We start from the raw sequence: 20,805 nt of genomic DNA, 5'->3' as shown, positions 1-20,805 counted from the left end.
CTTTAAACTGGTCATGGTTTTACGAAAACAGAAGGAAGATCGGATCAGGCGTTGCAATTCGTAAACACAACAAGGACGGCCGAAAGTTGGATCACGTGAATCGCGAAAGAGTTCATCGATCCTCCCAGGTGCGTGTCTGTGCGTGAGCTTGTTTACAGGCCCGATAGAAGTAACTTTTCTGCGACGTCAGTCCACGATATAACGCGCTTCTGATAACAATTAATGTGATAAAGCGCTTCCGGTCAGAGTTGATAATAAGTAACTCGATGATCCGTCCGGAGGTATTATCGAATGACGAGAACGCTTGTTTTCGCCTGGAAATGGAAATACAAAGCGGCCACCAACTAGATCCAACAATGGAATATTGGCTCATGAAAGAGAGATTTTCTAGATCATAAGGAAACGATTCATCGCGTGGTAGCGCGAATCACGGGGAACATCAGTGCAACGTCAGAAGACTGATCATCAAACACTCGAAGCTAATCGATCTCGGAGATCACGAAAAAAAAAGTGCAATCGATAACGTGTGATATGTGATCATTGTATCCGCTATTAGAAAAAACTGTTCAGTTAGAAACCAAGTTATCGTTGAATTTCTAGAGATATCGTGGCTTGACGACTTAACTAACGACGGTCTGCTAACTAGGTGCAACATATCCGCAATTGTTACGACGAGTGTGATTCAAATAAAAAAGACACGCGGTGGGTAAACGAGCAGCTCTTTTTTAAAAATAAACGAAGCTAAGTTCGCGTGACAGGTTCGAATAAAGTTATCGAAGTTGACAGGAAGTTGACAATGAGATTAAGTTGTCGTTAAGTTGACATTCGAGGAAGGGGGAGTAAACACAAGAACGCTGCAGTGTTTAGAAAGAAAATTGAGATATAAAAATGTAAATGGAGAACGACGTGTTAAAGTGGCCTATGATTTTGTTATCGAGTCCGTCCAATTGAAGCTGCAAATTACATCTTACTCTTTCGAGTGTTACGCATTGAATATCGTCGAACTCGACGATCGGCAAAATTGTGCATGAAACGACTGCAGGTGTGAAGAAACTGAAGCTTTTCTCGCGGACAACATTCATTTGTAATTCGTTAATGAAGTCACGAGGTCGAAGACGCGGACGACAACGTCGACGACGGAGACGACACGATCTCGATGTGTACGGTGAGAGGACGTGAAATGCCAATTCCTTTTTCCGTTCGCTCCTATTCACGAAAATAGTGCGACTATCAACGATGGATCTCAGCACGACACCTAGAAGAACTACGGAAGGCGTCGGTGATCTACAGAAGACCAGAGTAGCGAAGAGCGTCTTCAGCATCCGCAGTCTTGTCGATGTCGAGGAAACGGAGCTACCCACGCAGGATGATGAGCGTCCGCAAAGTGAGTCTTTAGATAGTCTACTTAAATTCATCATTCATCGTGCGACGATAACAAAACAATAATAATGTCATAAATTTGCCTTTCAAAAAGGCTAAGCTACACTAAGATATATGCATACTTACTTCTTACATTTATCTCAAATAAATGGATATATTTACTCATTGTCAGTACATTTTTACTATGAAATACATAACATAAAGACCATCAAGATACGTTTTCATAAATCCTTATAGTATCTACAATATTAAAAGTTGATCTTAATGAAATTATATTAACTTAAATTTCTGCTACTTAATTAATTAAGTTTTTTTACATCTTTTAATTTTTTTTTCGTTTCTTTTTACGCATAGTTACCCTGAGACACAAACAACAAAATTAACAATCGTAACAGTGCCTTATAATAGTTCTAACTTAAATCCGTATTACTAAAAAAATATGTATATCTATAAATGACTGACAATAATTTTGAAAAATATATAAAATTGAATAATTATATATAAAAATATGGATAAATATATGATAGATAAAACAAGAACTTTGCTTCTCTTATAGCATAAATAGAAATAAACGACTATATTTATGATAGGTGACAGGTATATTTTCTAAGGCCATATGGTGGACAAGTTAATTATTGAGTTGATTAAGTTGGAAGTGTAATTATTAGCAGATCTATGTAATTTGTCGTTGTATAAAAAATCCATTCTGCGTGTTGATTATATAGTGCTATGGAATCCTTAATTATAGCGATATATAGAAATAATTTGAGTGATAGTTTCTAGTATGTGTTTGCACACAAATCGAATGTGATTAGGCTTGATTACGCTTGTGATTAGGAAAAAATTCGCGACACATTTCATGCAGATCTAAAAAAAGACATGCAATTTAATTCTCGTAGTCATAAAATTATTAATTTCAATAGATGTCTAAACGGCATTTTTAATAGACAAAGAGTAATATCAGATAAACAAAAATGTATATAACACGACAGATTAAAAGTGCTTATATATCAATCCGTTTATGACTTATGAAACATTATTCCTGAGATAATTACAGATTTTCACGTATAATAACAGCCTAAAAATTAGATAACAGCGGTGTAACAGCCTAAAAATTAGTTTAAGAAAACGTGCAAATGTTTTCATTAAATCCACGGAAAGAAACATTGGAGAAACAAAAGATCGATCATGTCACCGAGATTTCGGAGGAGACGATCAGTTACCTCTTCTATCAAAGCTGTATAACATTCCGGGGCTTGAGAAACTGCGGTTCCAGGGTTTACTTTTTCCCGACGAGTGCCTTTTGTGCCAGAGATTCAGCAAAAACCGACCGCCCTTAGAGCGGCGGAGTTAATTAAGGCGCATTTAAAGTCGGTAGATCGCGATAAGACAGCGATTAACTTGAAATTAGTCCGCCCATGGATCTAGCAAAAACTGTATCGCTGTCGTTATTGCCGACACGTATCGACGGTGTAGATAAATACGTGATTGAAACGATGCCCAATTAGAGTTCTAGAACGAATTATTACATCACTCCCATAAGCCCTTCTCTGCCAGAAGTTATTCCTAAACAAAAAATTTTGGAAAATGATAATTCACATTATCATTCTTATCGCTCCTATTCAATCTTATTTCTTTCACGATTACATGGAAAGAACGATTTATCTAAAGAATCTAAAATTTTGCTGGCTGCAGAATAAAGAAAATAATTTTGTTATACCTTCAGAATAATTTTATTGGAAACTCAGACTGATTACTCTAGAGTCAAATTTTTTTTCTTGCCCAAAAAAATTATTTTCAGATTTGCATCTAGTAAAATTCTAAATTATTCAACAAAATTGTGTTTTTTCCATGTAATTTTATTATGTTGCTAGATAAATGAATTGTTTGAAATGTTACAGATTTCTTGTAAAATAATTTGAAAGCACACAGCTTTATCCAGTATCATTACGATAAAAAACTTGATTTCATAGACAGTTACATATTCAAATATAATAAAAACATAACAATTAAATGTCTAATTTCCGAGTAGTTGAAGTAATTTAAGATAATTTGTCGAGCGTTACGCAACTGATACGTTTGCAAATAAACAATTATGCCTTTCCTGCGGATTTAAAGATATAGTCCAAATTGATATACATGATTTCGATGTTTCGTCACTAGATGAATGTCGCAGCATCGCAAGCATCCGCACAGCTAGAACGCGGGAGAAGCGATATGAACGTGGAGTAATGGAAAAAATGCTGCCACACGCTGCACCGCATCGCGGCCGAGTTTCTAGTTGGCCGATATGCAAAATACCTGCCTGGTTACGATAACGCGTATTACTCGACTTTCTTGCGACGAATAAATAGCGAATTACCATTTAGTCGTCAGCCGATAAAGCGAAACGAGCTCGCACGATAACGGAATCTCATTCTCCCAGCAACTCTATAAACTATCGGCTTGTTATCGGATAATTAACAAGATAGCGCGTTGATTAACAAATTAACATTACGCGTACACGCAACGTAATGGAACGCAGACGCACGGAATATTAGTTATCAGGGCAGGCGACAAGCATCATACCTAGTCGGTGCAGCCAAAAAATTATACATAATAATGCAAAGACTTTATTTGGTTAATAATAAATAAAAATACAGTATACTCACGTCTTTGTTATTTATTATCGCACGTGATAAGTGTATGTCGTATTTATCACATTATTCTTTAAATTCTTCTTTTATCCGAAAAAGTGGAATGCATCCCGTCTCACATTTGGTCTCGCTTGCTTTACGCTACACTTAACCGATACGTAAAACGAATTACGTTGCATATAGATAAGCACGAACAAAATAAGAATTGCTAATCTAATATAGTTGCGATGCACTAAGAAGTTAACGAATTCTGCTCGACAGAAAACAGATACGTGAAAATTGTATCTTAAAAGATAATCGTTATTATTCAAGAGGAACATTGCTATCATTATTATCCAGCTTAAGCGCTTAGATTATTTTCCTATATATTTAAATACTTCATTAAATATTTCATAATAAATACAAATATATAATATATTAATTTCTATAAAATAAAAATGAAACACATTCCCACACAGTTATTATTACTTAAAACATTTTCCATACACAATTGTAAATTTTTTTTCAGTTTACTTTGTCATCGACGTTCCGAAAGAGGACAGAACCGTATAATTATCGCCACATTAATGCCGCACGGGTATTATTAGCGTACTCTCTTGCGTACTTTGTAGGTAAATATTTAAAAATGGGTATAAATAATTACCCACTGTACAGACGCATAGATAAGCGAGCTCAAGTAGTTGGCTTAACAATACCGCGGTACAGCGAATAAAAATGTTTTAAAAAGTTACCTTTACCGCGGTAATTACTGTCAGAGTTGATAAAAGAATATTTATTTTAACCTGAAAGTTTGAATTATCCGATTGGTTAATGATATTATTTTAACATGTTAGAAATCTGTCAAAATATTTATCGCCATATTAATGTCAGGCAAAATATTAATGCCACGCAATTTTATTTTTTTATAATATTATATAGTTCATTAAAACTTTTTATAATTATCGATGCAATATTATGAAGTTCACCATAATTACAATTAAAATGCAGTAATATCTTGATCAAATTTATTATTAAATTTCTCATTAAATTTAGAACATCAATTAATTTTTTTCGTTGTTTTGTTTCTTTCAGATAATTAACAAAAAGTACAAAGCGAAATTGAAAGAAATGTAATTTAAGATACTTAGAGTACTTTTGCATTTGCGATTACTTCAAAACTGCAAATGCTGACTTTTCTATTTAACGATAGAAATATCTTGGGGGTGAGATGGCATGTGCATGGCTCAACCGAGGGTTTATCGCCGCCATATTACGATCCGGTCTGGTCGATTAAACGCTATAAATGGCCATGACAGAAGGTGTAATAGAATTGGAGTAACTCCGAGCCAATAGCGCTCCGCGATTAGGGTGGTTGTTCGTGCTCGATTGGCTTTCACGAGCGAGGGTTGATGTTCCCCGCGGGTAAGCTATGTCTTTATATCCTCCCATCGGTTCCCGTTATCCCATTACAGAAACGATCCACCCTCGCGTTTAAAATTTCATCGTTCTGGAAACGTTACAACCCCGTGCTCACAAATTCTTCATTCAAATTAGTGATTGCAGTATAATTGCATAAAATTACGAAACTTTTATCGTATGAAACCAGCCGTTTAAGACATATTTATGAGAATTTCTTTCTTAGTAATTTTCAGTACAAATCTCTTTTTTCGCCAAAATGAGGTTACGTCAGTATTTTATTATATTCATTAGTCTAGTTAAAAAGCGACATTTTCAAAAATTATCAATAAAATGTTTATTCTCTGATGTATAATTGCAAGAAAAACGTAATAAAATTATCTATTAAATAAGAAAAGCAACTACAAAAATAATGACTTGTTACTTCGTGTTACTAGGAATAATAAATAAAAATAATATTCCGTGCTATTAGAATTATTCATTCAATGCTGCACGATTGACAGCATCGCTAAAGATATAATCATCGGACATGGTTTACAAGTGCACGACAAGCCGTAATCTATGGCGCACGAATTAAATTTGCAGATCGATTAACCGGAGTATTAATCGAGGCTTGTAATCTCACAAAGTCATCGCACTACATCTCGTAATTAACGTATAATTTAATGTAAATATTATAGGAAAAATGATTGCGTAATACGTATCATAATTTCTTTCATTTTAAAATAAATGGAACAATTATGTTAAATAATTTTATAGCACATTACCAAACAATTGACGCTCGTTCCTTTCAAACATATACATTTCCAGAGAAGAAATTTTATTTCTTTCCGAGTAAATAATTAAATCGTCTTATCATACAAAATATAAGCTATTTCAAATTGTTCTTCCGTAAAAGATGTGTGATAAATATAACATTTTAAACATTTCAAAGAGAATAGATTGGATAAAAATTTTACTGATTAGTATGAATGTGTTGTGTTTATCGTAAAAAATTGCTTAGCTTCCTTATTATTATGAAAGGTACACCGAGCTCATGATAACTTACAATTGGATATCCTCAGATGGTTCTAAAAGCTAGACAAGTCCAAGAAGTGTTCTTCAAGAACAGCCTCAAAGGGGCTGTCAAAAATTTCAACGTCAACTTCAACGGGTTCCTGCAACACCGCGCTGCTAATTGCAAAAAACAAAGAGAAACCCTGCCAATAATACGCGTCGGGCGGGCTGTAAATAATGCCGCGCAGGTTTTACACGTGCGTATATAGTGCCGCGTCGACCGCTGATTGGTCAGTCCGCTAATTGTGTTTTATTAGCGTTCGCCCTTTACTCCTCCGCTCTTTCTCTGTCCCTTCCTGCTCAAACGCCGAACATCTGCAGTCTTAGCTAACTAACCTACCGCCCATGTACTAACTGCGAGCGACATTGTTATTAAGGGTTCCTACAGCGCATCTGAAACCCACACACGCGCACTCGCGTGGGTCCGCATGCGCGACGACACGAGGATATCGTGCCTTTGATCCTCGTTAAGGAGCTGTTAGGGTACTGCGGGAGAACCTGCGAGAATCTGCGCTTTCGTCGGTTACCGAAGAAAGGAAGGAATAATTGGAACTGCAAGATCACTATTTCTCTTAAAATCACATGTATTTTACAAATTGTAAAATTAACTTTGTAAAAATAATTCGGAGATTGGGAAAAAGAAAATTGGTTTGAAAAATATTAATCCCCACATTGTAATTTTCGTATTTAATATCGACATTGAACTGTATTAAAGATTACAAAATTTATCGTTTAGCTTTATCTCAGATGTATTATATTATATTAGATTCTCATACATTTCTCTCAATATTGAAATAAAAATTATATCAATATGAATTCGATATTGATTATTAACACATAACAATAAACGTAATGAGAGAGTCGACGAATCAAGCTAAGCAATATTTGTAATTATGAAAAAAATACAAAAATGACCAGCGTAAAATTAATATACCAGCGAGATGTAGAATAATGTTGATATCTATCAATTATTACTCACGAGATTAACGTTAATTCGCTGTCTCTATTTCATTTTTTGTAATAGATTTTATTTTAGATTAGAAAAATAATTGGTCAAAGACTTACGAGTCTCGAATTTATTAATTAATTGCAGCAAGCTGTTCGCGAGTCGAGTAAACAGCGTTCGCGCGCGATGCGATCTCAAGGATGAAACTCGAAATTATATCGAGGATCGGACGCGGGCGGGCATTTCTTTACTTTCTTGGCGGTGGGAGTTGGGCCCGGGCGGCAGGTAAGGGCAGAGACGAGTCTTATTACGACGAGGAGAGCCGGGCTTGCTGGTGCAATCAAATAAATTAGTCGGAATTACGCGGGCCGCGGAGCCAGCCGGTGGTGGTGCAGGCGTTCACCACCGCTCGTCCTCGCCACCAATTAGCAGAGCTTTATCCCGCGCCGAGTCTTCTATACACACGTACACACGTATATGTGTATATATTTCACGTAGGCTGGATATATTCCGAGAAATTCGCGGCTGCTTCTCTCGCGGGCGCCGCCGTGGTACCACGGGTCTTTCAAGAATCGCGCAACCCTCCGCTGAACGGGCGAGACCCGAGATGATTTGCGAAGTATTGAGAGAATTTATTAGACTGGCGAATAAACGAAGAGCGACGATACGAATTTTAACGTATGATCACGTGACGATCGTTTGTCTCGGTTATTTATTAAATGGCGGCTCGTAAGACCAATTATACAGGGGTACAGGCTGCGTGGGGAGTCGCGGACATCTCGCGCAAACTTCCAGCCTGCGATTCTATACCTCAATGAGCTTGATATTACCGTGGCGTAAATCTGATAAGGCATTTTGTAGAAACTTTGAATCATTGACTTGAAGTATTAAGCACTTCGTACAATAATAAAACAATAAATTGAATATACATGTAATCGAATATGTGTTGAACAAGAATACTTTCATTGAGGAATAAAATTACAGCACTAAGAAGAAATGTATAAAATTTTAATAAATATTATATTTGAATAGTTTATTTAAAGTAAATAAATATTTGCTCAATAAAAAGATATGTTTGTTAAATCAAATTAATGGTATTCTTATGCCAAATAAATATATCTTTATATTTAGTAAATATTTACAGTTGGTAATATTCAAACAAATTATTAAAAATATTATCCAGAAATTTTGAACATTCTTTTCAGTACGTTAGATTGCGATGTAATTTTGGCAAATTTTCCATTGTTAATTTATTAGTATTGCTCGCTATACATATTTTACCTTAAATAGGTAAGCATTTATAAGAGTTAATAATAAAAATATATTAGACTCTCTTTATAATAATGACGCGTGAAAGATATCTTTATGTGAAGAATCTACCGTAAGCACATTATTTAATCGCGCAAATATATTGCTTTTGCGATACTTTTCGAGGAAAATATTTGTTAATCGTTGCGCAATTGACCACGGAAAGTGGATTAACACGCGCTCGCCATTTTGACTCCGCTCTCTAAACTGTTCCCTGCATAATGTACCCGCGGGAGAGTGTCGTAATCTGCTAACGAGCCCACGATCCTCGTGGGAGTTGGCGACGTTGGTGAGGGCCAACAACCGGTACGAACCGGGAAAGAGAGAGAAAGAACGGCAATAACAGCAACATAGTATCGTACAATGCAAACGGCAACGCGATGCAAACGGTTACCGCGTATTCTTGCGTGACGCGTTATTAGCCGATTGGCTCATTAATCGCTCCGTCGGTCCGAAACAAACCGAAGCCTCAAAGCCTCCTTCCCTCCCACCTATCCGTTCGCATAGGAAGTAATTGCTAATCACTAATTGCGAGCGCAAACACTCCATCCAATTAACCCCCTTCCTCTCTGCGGCTCGTCCGCTGGAGCGGTGCAGCCACCCTCTCGGTACTAACTTACTTCAAATTCAAACAACTTATATCCCACCTGCAATAGATATGCTTCCTGCGGCTCGAATGAGTTAAAGACGATTGGGATTTTTATTAGATGATCGTCGTGCACCAAGAAAAGCCTAATTATCAATCTAATTGTTCTAACGTGAGCCGTGGATCAAAGTAATGATATTTCACGAACGAAGTGATATTTACTTGCACGTATTATTGTTTTATTGTCGCTATAATAGATTTTCTATGTGATACCATCTGTTTTTTGCGGAAATTTCACTACAGCACAAATCATTTCAGCAACATTGGAACGTTCTAATAATATTGCAGTATTGCTGGAATATTAACATCGATTCTGATTAAAATAAAAATGTTACGTTCTATTTATAATGACAACCGAGCACTTTCGTATTTACAGATCCTAATTTTTCCTATTTAATTGTCACAGAACTCTTTTTACATTACAAAGTCGGTATCTACCCAAGCAGAACATAAGTAATCATAACATCACATTGCAATATTGTAACAATGTTGCTGCAAGCTTTTGTGTTGTATGGATATTCGTTGCAGTAAAACGAAAAGCACAAGTGAGTTATCCAAAAGCATCCTACTCAACAAGATAAAATGGAAAGTGAAATAAGAAATAAAAGAAATAAGAAAAAAAAATTTTTTTAATAGCTATAAATAAAAGATATTTATATTTTTGTGCATACTACATGACAAATAAATGATTCGTGAAAACCTTTTGATACTTTAAAAATATTTAAGGACTTTTCCACGTATTATTATTATTACAAATATAATGTTTTGCATTATAAAATTATATATAATACAATTTTTTTTCTAACTTTTGATAAATTCAATTAAAATTTTTCAAGGATATTATAATTCTGCAAGCTCTTATTATATTTATGATAAGTTTTATCATCGACTGCCATAAATGAAAGATACTCCATGTTATCTAGAAATTTTTCAAAATATGCTATTTGTATAAATTTTTATAATCATTATATAAAACTAAATACTAAAAATACGAAACCAATATATATTCACAAATATAAAATATTGCAATAATATCTGTTTTTATAATTTATAAAATGTAGCTGTACAATAAGAATAAAAATCTATCTTATTGAAAGGATTATATTATGTTTATACGTACATTTAATAAAATTTTCTTATTGAAATAGTAAGTATTGGGTGTTCTAAAAATTTTTTGTAGCTCTTTCAATTCACTTTGTATAGATGCTGTTGTAAAAAGATATCTTGTACACGCGCAGTTAATTAAGTTAAGAAAATTACTGAGGAATTCACCTCACCCTCCTTTTAATCGGATATTTTCCACCGAACCGGCGTGCGTTCCCCTTGGTTTATCCCGAGATGGGGTAAAACAGATCGGTCACGGGTGATCTCCGCAGGTATCACCTGTTAACTTGCCGCCGGTCCTAATCGTTATGAAGGCGCCAGCGTCATATGCTGCACGGTGAAAAGAACGGCTCATTTCCTCGCCCCGTCGTATCTTCCCTTCTTCCCCTCTTCCCCGTTTCCTTTCTTCGCTGCAACCTAATGAAATTTCGTCTCGGACAAAAATGCGAACCAGCTCGCGCGAGGCGGATAGAAAGATGGAAAAGAGGAAGACGGAAAGGGAGTACGCGAGGGGTGGGAGAGACCCCTTTCGATCAATTAAGGCTAATAAATGGCGTCGGCGGTGGGGTTGTTGATGGCGAACGGCCATAGGGCCGGGGGGAAGAAAGGAAAGGAGTGGAAAGGGGAGCGAAAAGGAGAGGAAAGCGTTGCCATAAGTGAGTCGACCGGGGCTCTGTGGGTTTATGCTATTAAAAATGTAAATATCTGCCGGCGGCTCGTTATCGGATGTAAATATGGCGGCGGGCGCGTCCGGGGCCCGGTGCTGGGACCAGATGGGCGGGGTGGGCCTTGCAGCTCCTTTGTTTCGTTATTTATTGGAATGCATGGCCGCGCACGCCGCACCGAAACCCACGCTCCTCTTTGAAGCGGGCGAGTGCAACGATCATCTTCTCGATTCAGTTTCATCCTCTCATCCACTCTCGTCTCGTTTTCGAACTGGCTCTTTCGCGCGCGTTCGAGACATTTTAATCTCAAACCCTATCATATGGCGAGGAATCACGAAAATTGAATGACGCGTCCTCGCTGCTTTTCGTCTAAGAGGAAAGTGCTATAGACGACCTCTAAATTAATTAAATAATACGTAATGTTAACAATTTATCTAAATACAAACATTGAGAAAAGATAGGATGATAAAATTAATATAAAATAAACACAAGAAAATAAAATATCAATAAATTTTAAAAATAAGAAAAAATATAAATTTCCAATTTTATCTTGAACTCTGAGAGTTTGAACAAAAATACTTTTGTTTCACACAACTGAATTCAGAAAAAAATAATTAATATTCTAAGATCTACATCTTATTATCATAAATTTTTATTATCATAAATAAGATTCTCCTAATTAAAATTTGTTAATAAAACTGAATAATGTAACATATAAATATGTTACATAAGTAAAATATCTCAATCAAAATTACATAAAAAATGCACACTCTCTGCTCTAATTAATATGTTATTAATAGCTACGTGCAAACTGTTAACTCGCGAACGAAATATCCCAAATAGAAAGTTTCGCAAAATTAAATGATAAATGATCCGGTAAGTATTATCAATTCAATCAGAAATTTAAAGTAGATTCGCCGACAGCTCGGATAGAAAAAACGCGACGAACTCCCGAGCTTACGAAGGCGAGAACTTCGTCAGTTGATTCAAACGTGCGCGCCAGTCTTCCTACTCCTCTCGCTTTTTCAGGGTCCGAAGCTTTGATATATGACTCAATAAAACCAGACCCAAGGCGGGCCCGAAGTAAATATCAAACGTAAAATGTTCGCCTCGTTAACTTGTTCCGCAGAATCGGGACGCTTTAATAGGGCAGGGAGAAGGGACGTAGAGACACGCGCATCCGGACGAAGTGTCAATTAAGAATTCTGCTAATTGATATAGAGCAAATCGATGCAATAGAAGAATAAAAAAGAATAGATGCAGTTGTCTGTCCAGACTGTAAAAAAAGAACACATCCGTTAAACATACTGTTCTCTAATATCCAATCTTATGCAAATAAATCACTGGACGTTTCTGTTCCGTCAAATTTTATTTATATCCAGACCTTTATAAATACAAATTACAATTAAAAAAATTATTAACTATCTCAATTATTACTTTTAAATAGCGAATATTTATTTTGAGTATTGATTAAACAACGTTTGCATTTTATTAAAAGCAATTATATCTCGCTTGAAAAATAATATTTTTCAAATAATTACATTGCAACTTAGGACGCAATGCTTATACATTCCAATTTAAAATGCTAATATTTTAACATTTCACGTATAATTGATATATATTATTATATAAATATAAAAAAAATTTTTTGATACATTCTAATATATTTTTAAAGTATTAGCAACTTTACTATTTTGAAAATAATTAATAATTAATTATTATTATTTGTTAATAATAATAATTATCAATTATTACTTAACATAATAGAAATATCAACCGTAATAAACAGTAAAATTTCTGTAATTATATATATAATATTTAGCTACTTATAGTCAGCCTGCAATTATATACGATTCGTTAACGAACACAAGAATAACTGGATTTCTCATTTAAAATATCATTAAGTGCCTCAGCGACGCGTTATTACGAATAACAGTAATATTACTAACGTATCAGATCTAGCTATACCAAGAGATTACTTAGATTATCGGCAGGTGTGTATCTTAATGACCGGCGAAATTACAGCCGAAATTACCTCCCGTCCTGAGAAAACACGAGGAAACATAATGAAGAATCCGGCGTAACACAGTTGGTATCGAGATAAAATGTAAAGATATCCATTGCGGTATCGTTTCCAAATTTCGGCATTGTTTTGATACGATACGCATGCGAAGCGGAGATTCTAAATTGAGATGGCAGGCGTGAAACTGCTATTCCAGGATACAAATTATTGTTGTCCCATCAATCGCGTGAGGTACGTAATTTAAGATACAATCGATATACAATGTAAGGTAAAAAATTAATTTTTCTCGTCCTAATGGAAGTAACAGATAGAAGAGAGAGAGTGTGTTAAAAATTCCAGTAAAACATATTTTTTATTGTTCTTAAACACAGGCAGGAAGATATCGATATATCTACGAGTATTTATGAATTTGCAACTTTTTTATATCGATTTTATTCCCGGATCTTCTATCGTTTCTTCTTACATCGTCGATCCGCTTCGATAAATCGGACAGCCGATTTCTTTTCTGCTTGTAAATCGATCGATTCGGCAGATCGTTTCAATTGCAATTGATCACTTCTTCTCTTCGTCGAATTTATTCTTTTTATTTGTTCACGTGATCGTTTCGCCTGTTCGACGGGTGTTTGTTTTCGTGTCCCGTCGGCTTTATTTTACTCATTTAGAAGAAGAAGATATTTACGACCACACAAGTTTGCCATGATCATAATTCACCAAGAACGATCGTGTTGAATTGTAATATCCACAGATTAAAAAAGAAGTTTCAGTATGATTAAGTAAAAAATAATAGGAAGCCATCTCTCAAAATTAATATCTTGAATAACAATGAAAAGAATATTTTATTTTAAACATGAATCATATAAGAAATTTAAAAGTTTAACAAATTTTCAATTTTTAATCATACGGTTAAATATACAAACACACGTTACATTACAATCGAAAGAATAATGAAATAATATTAGATTTAATTCACACATTCTAATAAGAATCATTTATTTTAATTATTAATTTTTAATCAATTGTAATTGAACCGAAATATGAATCCATCAGGATTTACATCAAATAACTTTAAATAACTTTGTTAAAAATATCAAACAATTCAATTTTCTTATGTTACGTCTGCAAATTTGAATTATTCTTATAAAATATGGCATATAATTATATTATTATATTATATGTATCGTAACATTTGTAATTATTTAATTAAAAATTGACAATTAAAAACTAAACTTTTAAATTAATACACTATTTGTTTTTTTTTATACTACAGTTCTTTAGTTACAGTTCTTAAAATTAATTATTACCTTTTAATTAATATAAATTAAAAGAAAGGTTTTAGAGATTCAGCATCAATAATTGTATTATAAATTTTGGAGATTTAAAATAAAGTTTCATATTATCCTACCCTATAACTATGTGCGTATACATTTTTCTTTTATTCTTATGTACATTAATTTATTTTTACGATATGACAATTAAGGGAACGTTAGATGTTGCTAGAATGACTAAATTATCGACATTACAGTCGTATAAAAATCTCTAAATTGACTGAACGGAATTAATTCACTGAACAGAAATATCCTTTCACAAGATTAAAGTAGATGCAAAATTAGGAAGTATCGTGTAGTGGATTACACTAAAATTGAAAAAAAATTAAAAGCTTACTTAATTTTTTTCGATTTAGTATAAAGTCTATTGCACCACCTCCTAATTTTGCGTCTACTTTAATTCTGTAAAAGGATTTTTTATTCTGTTCAGTGAATCCGGAGATTTTTACGATTGTAATGTTAATAATTTGGTCATTCCGGCATTCTCTTGACTGGAACGATAGTTTTCTCTCCTATTACGTCGATTAAAAGTTTCAATCTCTCGCAACCTGTCTATCCACTAATCATCCACGACGAACACAGGTGTCACATCACTGGTAGACAGTACACCGCGATGATTTATTTTATTGGGTCGCTATGGTCCTCATCGCAACTCGACTGCGCGGCGATCTGTATTCTCGGAGGCGGCACTGAAAAGTTCTTTGTCGCTGTTGTCATCGTCTTTCGTTACTACGGTATCACCATTAGTTCCGCGTCAGGAACACAGAATGAGGAGCAGGGCTACACGAGACCACACCAGAAACGATGACGAAGAACGGCAGTAAGATCAACAAACCGCGCTCGCAATAACATTTTTCACGCGAAGCGTGAATGGAACAATCCCTATAACATTCCCTATAATTCACAGAAAAATATCATTCTGTTGCTAAAAATTAAAAGTGATTATTCAATTTACTTTCTTTCAAGTGAGGGGGTTATCTTTAACAAAGAATGTGTTTTTGATAATAAGCTTAAGATATACTTATTATAAATTAAAAAAAAACTCATTATTACTTAAAATAAGAATTTATTATTATTTTTCTTAAGAATATTGTAAAATTGATCGGAGAAGCGACTTTATACAACAAGCAAATTAAATTTGTTTTAACTTAATACTCTGATTGAAGTTTAATAAGAAAATGTAAATGAAAGTGTGAATGAAGTTTAATAAGAAAATGTATATTCTTATTAAACTTACTTAGGATTCAGAATATACATTTGAATAAATTTAATACTTGTGATAAACTTATGATAGATTCGCATGAGCTGATTTTATACATAAAGACATTTTTTTTATTTAATTCATAGCTATATAGATAGTTTCTTTATCAAAAATTTATGATAACAATATTGTGTCGACACGGTAACGAGGTCGTGGGATTTGTTATTGACATTTACGTGATAAGATATTATTATCCTTGCAGTGAACCAATTACATTTTATCATGCAATAAATATACGTACATCACACAATAATATTATGATCGTACAATTAATTCAAACCAAATATATTACGGGCTATCACGGGACCAAATCGAATTGCAAAACAAAGTGTATTACGTAAGGATAATTCAATCTGCTCACGTCGTGAATCAGAGGAGCGAGAAGGAAAGGGCAGACCACAGGTACAGGACCCGAGTGATTGGAGACGATCATGACGCGATTCCGAGAATCCATTAGGAAACACGAGTTTAACACGCTTGTGGAGTTACGGCCTAAGGTTGTAAGTCCCGAAGGAAGGAGAGAGAGAGAGAGAGAGAGAGAGAGAGAGAGAGAGAGAGAGAAAGAGAGAAAGGATGCCAGAAATCATTTGCCGGTGGCAAGACAAGGATTCTTGGTGACGGTGGCCTGCGAGTTGAGTGTTTTCCGTAAATTTGGTAGAGAGGCCTACCACGAAGTCATCCTGCTACTTTCGTTTTTGATAACAGTCCCTGTCCCCTAATAGAGATGCTTAGATATTGTAAACAATTTTCGCATCTGCGTGTACTACAACTAACGAAGTTGTTAACTTAAACAGCAATGTTCATTCTTCATTTTAAGAAGTAAACAATTAATTCGTAAGAGTACTTATTACAGAATCCCAATTGTTTTTAATTTAACTGTTTACTTTTCAAGATTAAAGGAAAATTTTTATTTAAGTTGTACTGAAATAATTAAAAAATTGAAATAGAGCCAAAAATTCTTCAATTATGAACGTTTCATAACGATGATGCAATATTCAAAATAGGAAATTACACATTGTGAAGAAAAAAAAATTAGATTGATTTTTTAAAGAAATTAAAATATAAAATTAACATATTTCCATATCATTATGATACAAATATTTCAACTGAATTTATTTAATACTTTAAGCACTTTTTTGAAATAATAATATTAAATTATTATATCTAAGAGATTTCCTCATATCACTTACTTGTGAATAAAAAAAGTAATGAAATTAGTACGTTTATTCGAATGATTTATATTATCCATGCGTGTATAAAATCTTAAATGAAATATTTTAGAAACTTTCTTGCAAGTCATCTAACCTAAACAGAGCGATTTCATTCATATTCAAACATTACAGTTATCGCATACGGAAATTTGTCGTTTCGAAGCATTGCACGATATTTTGATTATTTATGCGTAATTAATGCTAAGATAATTCAAAACCAATAGTTTTAGTCAAATAAACTGCTTATCTCTTTACTGCTATTTAAATCAAATAACAACAGAGATATTTAAACAACAGAGAAATAAATCCTTTATCGAAGACAAGTTGCTTTAAATGATTCCATATGCATACGGACATATGTTATGTATACAGCTAGATAGCACATCAAAAAATGTTATGTTCAATGTTTTAGCAAGTTTAGCACATGTCATGTTTTGACATTTTTGTGCATTACGTAAGTGATTTAATACAAATAAAACACTTGCTTTTTAGGACAACCTGTCACTTCTAATAAATTTTTTTTATTATGTTTCAAGATGCGTAAAAATAATTATATTGTATGACCAGAAATGGCTATACAAAAAAAACAAAAATTATCTTTAAGACATTAATAATACTAATAATGCACACTAATAATGCGTTTAAATAACTGCATGGACTTCTATCTATCCGATATGACAACACATTAGTCATTTAACTTTCTAATCTAAATATTATAGTATTAGCTATAATAAATTGCATTCATGAAATAATGCTAATAATGCTATACTATCATGCTCTTATTTAAAGTTTTTTACTTTACAAGTATTAAATTTTGCATGGGCGATTTAGCACTCAGATAAAAATTTAGTATCTACCATACGAAATTTAATTGACTGCGCGGCATTTATAAAATAGTATTAAAGTTGTATCTATAGAATGTTTTTATATCGACTGGTATATCAGTTTAATTTATTACTTCTAGATAGTTTTATTTTATGTGCTATCTGTATTTGGAAGTCTAACTATTATGTCAGTATTATAAGTACTTATGATTATGCATTTTAAGTGAATGTTATTTTTACTTAAATATATAGCTTGCTTAAATATATTATTGGTTAAATATGTAAATTGTACAAAAATAAGTTTCACTTAATGAATTGACACAAACGATATGTCAGTCATTGAATTCATTCTTTTGACTTCTTCAATATATTCTTCCTACAACTGAATTGATTAATAATAAAACTTTTTGTTATTATCAATCCATCTATGAATGTAGTCTGTATTTTTATTTTTCAATGCATGCTTTATTAAAGTAAATACTTCTAAACCACGAAATGTTAATCGGATAATTTAGTATTCATATAAAACGGTGAGTCAAAAGCCATTAGGATTTGTACCTGATCTTTATCTTTTCTTTTATTTTATATTTCGACTATTGTCAGATGGATGCACATATCAGCAATGAAGAGGCGTTTATAATTGAATTGTCGGAAGGTCCATTTATAATGTACAAGTGGCGATAGTCTACTACTTATAAGTCGTCATTACTCATAAATAAACAATAACAAGATCTCTTTTGTTCGAAAATTTTTTGCTGAGAATTTAAACGTGTAATATAGATAACGAAATGATATGTTTTGTGTTCAAAAAAATTTTTTTATCTCTTGTCACGTTTCTTTCCGTAAAAAATATTTCAAAATTATGAGACTACTTCGTAGAATATTTAAATGGATACTTCGAAAGTTAAAGCGTAAATGGAAAATTATTGAAATGTTGCGATAAATAAATAGGATCAGGAAAAATATTCTTCTGAACTTAAAGACTGACAAGAAAGCGGAAAAGGCAAGAAACTAAAAGTCGCAGAATCTATTAACGCATTAGTCGCGAACAGTTCGACTTCTAATTGCCTCGTAACTTAAGCGCTAATTTTAATGCTAAAAATTTCTGCTGAAGTGATCTAAAAAAGTATAATATACTACTTCTCTCATTGCAATGGAAAATTACTTCCATGGTAAAAGGAATGCACGTGATAATACCCACTGTTAAAACCCATTCGAATAAAGAATAGAATAATTCTACGCGTATATTTTTTACGAAGAAATGAAAACAGATGTTAATGTATTCCCACTTTGTTAACAAAATGTACATATTATATTGCATTGGAACATTTGCGTTGCCGATCTGATTCCGATACATAATCTTATATTTAAGCAAGATATTTAAAACAAATTACTAAAAATAAATTAGGTTTATCAACATTAAATCTTACGTGTAAAACGTAATTTAATAATAAATGATTTATTATTATAAAACGTACAGATCAATTTTATAAGAAAAATTTATAAAAAATTTTATAAAATAAAATATAAATCATGCCATAGGAAATCAAATGAAAAAATAATATAGAAACAGTAAAATTATTATCTCTCGGTTATTTGTTAACAATTCTCATAGTGTTCGTTTCGTTAACAAAAACGACTTAACGTTCTGATTGAGTAAATTAGGTGCATTTTTAAAACGAAATTCGAGTTTTTCTTCAGCGATGTGGATAAAACAATTAAAACAATGGTCGACTGCTAACATTGACAAAGCAGTATTTCGCGTAAACTTAGAATAGCGCAAACGGAGGCGATTGTCGATTGCAGATAGCAATTACTGCAAGCGAACGGACGCAATTAATCACTTTATGTTAATCATACAACTTAAAAACGACGTATTTTCGAGTTTTAATTCAACGATATAAACCGAGCGAGTCGTAAGTTGCAGCATTGCTGTAAGAAATTACTGCTGTAAGAAATAATCTACCTTGATTTAATTTTCAGTACCTAAATATTACCTCCATATCTTGAAACTATTCTGTCAGAATTAAAATATGAATTGAGAATACTTGAATAAACTGAAGATATATTTATATAAACCTCGAGTCGTGAATATTTTAAGATGTAAAAAATTGGAAAACAATTATTTCGGGTGTAAAAATGCGTTATGTTTGCAATAATAACAAAAGTATAAAATAAATATGTTGATTGCTCAACAATCATTCAGGACCGATTTTTTATTTTCTATGCCACCATATCATGGACAATGCAACATCTTATGTAATTCCACCAAGATGTAGATTATGTGATATAAATATCACATATAATGTAAGGTTAACCACATCCATGTTTTTTTATAGAGTATATAAGATACACTCACATCTACATATAGATATATTATATCTGCAACATTTAATCGTGCAATTTTTAATGCTCACGCAACAATTGAAATAAATAGACAATATTAATAAGTGAAAGTAAAAATTGGAATAAATATCTTGTATGAGGATTGCACAAAAATTAGAATAAATGAGATTATCCTGATATAAAATCCAATTTATTATTTCTACGTCTTATATCTACAAATTAATATTTTTGCCCACTAACGTATAATGCCAGAAAGTGGAAGATAATTCGTTCGCACTTCCATTTTTGTTTTGGAAAAAAAAAACAGTGGGTGGTCTTGGTTTAGCCTCATTTCGGGGGATGCATAATCGCACTTGATGAGTGCCATACCACGAGACCTCCGTGTTAAGATTCTTAATGACGATATCGGCCAATATGGTTATGTCCTGCCGGGTCGCCGAACTCGGCCTTAATGGATTCCCCGAACTTGGTTCGCATGATTAATTTCGCATCGATGGCGCGAGGACGAAATGGAGAAACAACGCCGCGGCTGCTCGTCCGATTTGGATTTCCGAGGCACTCATCGGATACACTTATCGTAACGTCTCGACGCGGTGTCGCCTTGTTAATAATGAATATCTCTTCAATATCCTTCGCGACCTTGATGGTCGACTAGTCGTTTCTTATCTCGGTGTTCTGG

General features: G+C 33.5%; 1 protein-coding gene across 1 annotated transcript in view; it reads left to right on the top strand.

The window, feature by feature from the left end:
- The first annotated feature begins 933 nt into the window (after positions 1-933).
- Positions 934-20,805, top strand: part of LOC108753695 (homeobox protein aristaless-like) — a 134,565-nt gene continuing 114,693 nt past the window's right edge. The window contains exon 1 of the mRNA XM_018495533.1: positions 934-1,384. Coding sequence (XP_018351035.1) covers positions 1,237-1,384 — 148 coding nt within the window. The 5' untranslated portion in view covers positions 934-1,236. The remainder of the gene's footprint in view (positions 1,385-20,805) is intronic.

Source organism: Trachymyrmex septentrionalis, unplaced genomic scaffold, assembly GCF_001594115.1.
Source record: "Trachymyrmex septentrionalis isolate Tsep2-gDNA-1 unplaced genomic scaffold, Tsep1.0 scaffold70, whole genome shotgun sequence".
In the NCBI taxonomy this organism is placed as follows: Eukaryota; Metazoa; Arthropoda; class Insecta; order Hymenoptera; family Formicidae; genus Trachymyrmex; species Trachymyrmex septentrionalis.
Note: the sequence above shows the minus strand (reverse complement) of the source record. Positions and strands in the feature narration are given on the sequence as shown.